This window comes from Lipotes vexillifer, unplaced genomic scaffold (genome assembly GCF_000442215.2).
Source record: "Lipotes vexillifer unplaced genomic scaffold, Lipotes_vexillifer_v1.1 scaffold957, whole genome shotgun sequence".
Classification (NCBI taxonomy): Eukaryota; Metazoa; Chordata; class Mammalia; order Artiodactyla; family Lipotidae; genus Lipotes; species Lipotes vexillifer.
Window position 1 is genome coordinate 575,241 of NW_006791360.1, and position 7,137 is coordinate 582,377.

At 39.0% G+C, this 7,137-nt stretch overlaps 1 protein-coding gene across 2 annotated transcripts in view; it reads right to left on the bottom strand.

Annotated features, from left to right (window-relative positions):
* Window positions 1-7,137, bottom strand: part of CEP70 (centrosomal protein 70) — a 79,841-nt gene that overhangs the window by 19,983 nt on the left and 52,721 nt on the right. For both annotated transcript variants that reach the window (XM_007464361.1, XM_007464360.1), the window contains one exon: window positions 3,822-3,927. In XM_007464361.1, the coding sequence (XP_007464423.1) occupies window positions 3,822-3,927 (106 nt within the window). The remainder of the gene's footprint in view (window positions 1-3,821; window positions 3,928-7,137) is intronic.

Here is a 7,137-nt window from a genome sequence, read left to right on the forward strand (position 1 = left end):
TACGCGGGCCTCTCATTGTTGTGGCCTCTCCCGTTGCAGAGCATAGGCTCCGGACGCGCAGGCTCAGCGGCCATGGCCCATGGGCCCAGCCACTCCGCGGCACACGGGATCCTCCCAGACCAGGGCACGAACCCGTGTCCCCTGCATCGGTAGGCGGACTCTCAACCCCTGCCCCACCAGGGAAGCCCTAGAGAATTCTTAATTTCATTTATTGTGTTGTTCATCATTGTTCATTTGCTCTTTAGTTCTTCTAGGTCCTTGTTAAACGTTTCTTGTATTTTCTCCATTCTATTTCTGAGATTTTGAACCATCTTTACTATTATTACTCTGAATTCTTTGTCAGGTAGACTGCCTGTTTCCTCCTCATTTGTTTGGTCTGGTGGGTTTTTACCTTGTTCCTTCATCTGCTGCGTATTTCTCTGTCTTCTCATTTTAACTTACTGTGTTTGGGGTCTCCTTTTCGCAGGGTACAGGTTCATAGTTCCCGTTATTTTTGGTGTCCGCCCCCAGTGGGTAAGGTTGGTTCAGTCACTTGTGTAGGTTTCCTGGTGGAGGGGACTGGTGCCTGTGCTCTGGTGGGTGGCGCTGGATCTTGTCCTTCAGGTGGGCAGAGCCACATCTGGTGGAACACCTGCGTATCTTTTTTTCTTTTCCTTTGTGCTTGTCTAGTTTCACTTGAAGTGTACCCTGCTCTTCAGATGAGAGTTCCTAGTGTGAAACGGCTGCGCCCATCACCTCAGCTTGGCAGGCCATCTACTGGAGCACTACGCTCCACACTGCAATTGATCTGGGAGGATTTGATCAGGGGTTTTATAACAGTGGTTCAAAGGTGGGGTCTCTGACAAGATTAGGGTGTGAGCCAGGCCTGCACTCCTCTAATATCATCTCAGGTCTCCTAATCTTGACGATCTTCTCTGGCCCCTTCAATCCTGCCTCAGGTGGTTTGTTGGCTACTCTCCCCTTGATTAGCAACTGTTCGAATCTGCCATTTGGAATTCAGGGAAGGTCATGGATGCTGGAGTCTTGCCTTGGTTTGTAGAAGCCAAACCTCTAGATGGACAGATTAAGGGAGTGAGCACGGTGAGAATATCCAGTCTCAGTCTTCTCACTTGCATATCCACATAAGAAAGACGAAGGATAAATAAAAGGAAGATCATTTAAAATCCAATTCAGTGTGAATTTTGTTTTAATCTTGTGTCTTGAAGAGATGCAAATTCAAAGGAAAAAAAGATGAAATTCATAGGTAATTCAGGGTATGGAGAGCAGCTCACAATGAGGAATCCAGAGTTATTGGTCCATTTGCATGTGAGGTTAGTGGCTGGACTTTTTTTTTTTTTAATGCTTCTTCTGGCAATTACGGTATTTGATTTCTGGAGCTTTAGTGGAGGGGGCTCTGTGTAGAGAAGCTGGGGGCTGGCTCTGTCCCTCCACAGAGCATGGTCATTCCCAAAAAGTGCCCTTCCGGCTTGGAACACCTGGATGATAGCAGGGCCTCCGGAGAGGGGTGGCCAGTGGCCGAGAATGGAGAATTTTCCTTTCCTGCAAAGCAGGATTAATAATCCATCTCGGAGGATTTTAAGTGCACGACTCTTCATTGCAAAGGAAAATGCATCTGGACACCAGCACTTCTGGATAGTGGTGCCCCAAAATCACCCAGTTGAGCACTTTCGATAGAGCAAAGCCCCAAGGTTTCCTAGAGGTATATATTCTTCTTTATAACTTAGCCACACTCTGATGATTGGCAGCAAAAGATGTATTAACAATGAATAAATGGCAAAATAAAAAATTCCCAGAGACTAGAATCTATGAAAGAAAAGTCACAATACAGGTCTCATCTTATTCAGAAAGAGTTGCAGGTACTGACAAACTTTTGGTATGGGTAAAAAAAAAAAATGTTTTTAAGGGTAATCATTACAAAATTAGAAAAGAATTAAGATGATGATTGTCCTAACTACTTGAAGAGAAAAAAAGAGCAAAGGAATCTCCACCTAGCAAATGTCAGGAAAGAAAAGAATGGAACAAGAAACCATGTAAATAGAAAACAGAAAGTAAGATATCAGGAATAAAAGCAGATATATAAGTTGGTCTCAGTGTCTATGAATGGTTTAATTCCCCTGATAAAAGAACAAACCCTCTCAAAGTAAATCTAAGAAACAAAATGAAATTTAGTTATATAGTGGATACAAGAGAGTTATCTAAAACAAAACAGTTTTCACAAAGGTGCCTGAACATAAAGTCAACACAGAGATGTACGAAGAACCAGCAACAATCAGTTAGAAAATGTAATGGAAAAAGGATCCCATTCATAATAGCAATAAAAGTTATAAGATAACTAGATAACCTAGGAAATGAACAGAACAAAAAATATGCAAAAGCTAAATTTAAAAATATATAAAACTTTATTGAAAGCTAGAAAGGAAGACTCAAAGAAAATTAGAGACATAGTTCTGAGTGAGATGATTCAAAACTGTAAATGTGGTGACTTCCCTGGTGGTCCAGTGGCTAAGACTCCACGCTCCCAATGCAGGGGGCCCAGGTTAGATCCCTGTTCAGGGAACTAGATCCCACATGCCGCAACTAAGAGTTCTCATGCCGCAATAAAGATCCCACATGCTGCAACTAAAGATCCCACATGCCACAACTAAAGATCCCACATGCCACAACTAAGACCTGGCGCAGCCAAATAAATAAATAAATAAAATTTTTTAAAAAACTGTAAATGTGTTATTTTTCCAAATATTAATCTAAAACATTAACTCAATTTCAGCTCATCTCAATGGGATCTATTTTTGAATTTGACAAATTATTCATACAGGAAAATAAATGTGCTAAAAATATATCCAAGGAAAAAATTTAAGAGAACAATAACAAGACACTTACCTTAAAAGGTATCAAAACTACTATAAAACTGCAGAAATTAGTATAGAAATGGAAGAGACTAGAGAGTCTAGAAACAAACCTATGCATCTAAGGGCATATGGTATATGATATACGTTTCAATTCAGTGAAGCAGAGAAAGAATGGTCAAGTAGAAGCTGCAAACTCAAATGCCTATAGAAGCCAGGTAAGAGCATAAATGAGTGAAGCAAGGACAGGGTGGGACTGTGGCTATCTGAAGAGCACATGCCCATATGTGAGAGGGGAAAGGCCTAATTCTGTGCTGATAACAACTATGCAAGAATTTGCTGCCAGATTCTTTGGCTTTTTAAGAGAAACTAGAAATAAGGACTTAAATAAAAATCCCTTAATTTAAAAAAATTAGTAATTAATTCAAAGTTTAAAAAACCCTGTATGGGCCCAATAAAATATGAGTGCAGGCCCAGTTCAGTCAGTAAACTACCAGGCTTATTTGCTCATTTATTCAATAATAAATGGTCTATAAATCAAGTAAAGTTAGATTTTTACATCATACCACATAGAAAATTAAATTTCAGATGGACTAAATATCTAAATTTAAAAAAAGCATACAAGGACCTTAAGAAATAGATTTACTCATATAATAATAATATCAACAATAGCAAAAACAAAAACAATAAAAAGGGAAATGGCTTAAGCAGGTACAGAAAAGGATTATAAAATCTGTTAAAATCTTATCAGCTTTTCACTACCCTACTTTGAACTAGGCCAAAGTCTCTTTTCAAGGATAAGACAAATTCTCAGTCAAGTTACCAACTTTTAGCCAAGTAGCATGTCATGGCAAGACAAGACAGGCTAAGCAACACAAATAAAGGATACAAGTATTCCTTACCAACTGATAATTTGTTATACTGTGATTGTAACCAAGGTTCACTGTAAACACCAGTCTGTCAACTGTTCAATACCTGAAAGTATCTCTGGTCAATTAGGGTCTGCTGCTGGTTATCTTTGCTGGGCTCATCTTTTCCCTCTTTGTCCTCAGCCTTTTTTTGACTGATAAGATCCTGTAATCTAAAGGGGAAAAAACCCAAGATAATACAAAATGCTTTACTAGACACTGGATTAAGATGACAAAAATAAGCCAATGATCCAGCTACCCTCCCAAAAGCTTTGTCATTTTCCATATATATGCGTGTTTATGTGCATGCACATACATGCATACATAAATTTTTTTTTTATTTTAAGCCATGTTTTCACTGGAAAACAAGAAGACCCTCTTAACAGACACAATATAGAAGGAATCTCTGAAAACTAAAGGGATCAGACTGATGAAGAAAGTTCTAACAATTCCCCAGCACTTATAAAAAATAGAATAGGAAAGAACCACAGTGAAGGATGAAAGCAACTTCCAAGGTACTCCAAGCTTGATGCTGTAGGTAAGGGAATCAACAAACAATGGGTAGGGAAAACAGTTTGGGCACTGCAGCAGCAAGAGCTAGGCAGTTTGGTCCTTCCTTCTTCATACTCCTCTTGTGCCAAAGAGAAGACAACAGTGATACCTGCCAGTCAAGAGGGCATGAAAACCCAAGAGACCATTGTCCCAGATGGCTACCAGAACTCTGGGGGAAAGTCTCTTTGTCCAGAAACCTAAAAACATGAGTGTATCCACCTAGTAGCCCTTCTCCAAATATCTCTGAAGTCAAGGCTGTAGTAAATATTTCTCCCCCACCCACCATGCCTTTGAAAAAAGTCTCTTATTAAAAAAAAAAACCCACTTCAAATTCACCAGTATGCCTATCAGTTTCCTGTGGAACCCTGACCCATTAAACTGATTCCATGACTCGTTAATAAGCTTTACTTGCTGTTTGTAAAATAGAATAGTGACATTCTATCGTGTCATTTGCCTACTAAAAAACAGTGGCTTCCTACTACTTTTAGAACTAAATCCAATCTCCTTGGGTTAGGTTTGAAATTCTCCATGCTGGTAGTCCTAACCCAATATTCCTCTGGACTCCTTTCTTACCTCATCTCTTATTACCACCTTACAATTATCTCCTTCACTCACATGTATTCCCCTTGATCTTCACTCAATTGCTTTTCTCTGCTCTCTGGTGAGCATATGCCAGAAACAAAATAAACAGAATTAGATAAAAAGTCAACCTCCTTCCTCTAACAGACACAGAGACCTCACAATCTATTTGCCACTTGACTTCCCATCTATTTACCATATTCACATATTTGACAGTTTTGCCTAAAGGCAGTGCCAGGAGCATACTGTCTAGAATACAAATACATATCTGAATTTAAATGTTAGTTAACCTTTCATTCAGGTGGAAAAGTTTAATTTATCAATGAACTGTTTGCAAGTATGATTAATAAATATTATACTATGGATATACAATATTTTAACTGCCAGTATAGTAGCCTGAATATATATATCATTGCATGTACTAGCTTACAGTCACTCTGGGAAATGAAATGTGATTCAATTAATTAGGTGAATAAAGAGACACCCTCAATGTAATAACGATAATAACTAACATATATTGGGAGTCTGGTGATGACGATAATTAGTATTTATTGACAAACTTCTCTATGCAGGAACTCTTCTAGGCACTCACATGTATTAATTTATTTAATCCCATTGTTTTTCTAAATTTACAGAAGGTAAGGCTTAGTAAAAGCTAGGGATTCATGGGGAATTGACCTTTGGTTCACCTAGTCTCACAGTAAATATCTGCCACAGCATAATACTCCTGAAAACTTTTGTATTCTGCAAAACCACACATGTGAAAATAACAGGGTTCAGGAGAAAAGTAAGTGTTAGCAACCAGACTATTTAAAACTGATGCAGCTTTATAACTAGACAGCTAACAAAAACAATAATTGGTGCCTCAGGAGATAAGTTAGACAGCTCAAGTATGTCTGGAGGTTGCCTCAGGCAATATTACAAATGCACAGCCAACAGAGCAGAAACGTTGGCTTGAGGATGCCAAAACTATGAAGATGGAAGTGGAGCTCCTGGTCAAAGAAGCCGATGTTATAATAGGTGAGGAAAGAAGGGCAACCTGCTCCTGGCCAAAGAAGCTGCGGTTAAAATAGGTGAGGAAAGAAGTGCAACCTGCCTCCAGCCTATAGTCTGTCTAATGCTGAGGGTCAGAGAGGGAGCCCTGGGAGCAGTTTCTCATTTCAAATTTTCTTAAGATAGATCTGAAAGGGCAGGTGCCTATGTACTAGCAAAGATTTCCCCTTCCTGAAGTCTATACTATACTGCTATTGTAACTGCTTGTACCTAGGAAAAAAGTGCATGTAAACAATGCAACTTCTATGTTATACTATTAATCATTCCCTTATTTTCCAATTGCATATGACTTAATTGGTGTTTTAGAAACCCATGTTTGAACAGAATATGCTGTACTCAGAAATATTCCAGGGTTGTTTTATAGTCTCCAGAGTAGTGAGCAGAGCCTGAAGGCCATAAAAATCTCCTAAAATGGCTAAGGAATTCTTTACATACTTAGCAGACACCCATTCCACATAGCTAGCAGCAACAGCTATGTTTCTTTGTGGAGTCTGGGAAATCCAGAAAACTGTACTCCCAACTTAAAAACTATGTTGATAAGTTTCTATGTGCAGACACTTTATAGCTTTTAACTGTGTCTGTTGAAGCCTTTCCATAATCTCATGGTGACTCCTGTTCTGGAGTTCTCTTTAGGGGATGGATGGGGGAGCCTTAACTAAAACACTTTTTCCACTCTGACTCAGTATTTTTCCACTTCCTGCCCTTCCCCCAGGCCCATGAAACAACAGGAGTCATCTGTGCAGCATGTCACTGATTGACCCTTACCTGGTGCCATTCTATGGGGAAAAACGGAACACCGAGGAGCCCGTCCTTTTTTGGCCTCTTTCTTATATTACTGCAGTAAGTCAGTAAAGCCTTGATTGTTAATTTCAGTTTGGCTCATTGTCCTAACTGACCACCTCAACTCCTGTCAGCTCAACACTAGGGTGATGAAATTCTGCTTTTATTTTCTTCTAGCAAAATATAAATACCACTGAAAAATTAAATGGAATTAGTGTAGTACCTTTGGTTATCTTGCACTGGCAGACCTACTTGATCACTTCCCAGCAACAGAATTTTATAACCAACTTGTTTGTAATATTAACTCAAACAAGAAGCTTTCCCATGTTAAATTAATTTGATATTGAAGACTGGTTAGTTGAAAGGTAACTACAGACTAAAGAAAAAAAATTAATTTTCTCTAGTTATAAAAGGGAAAG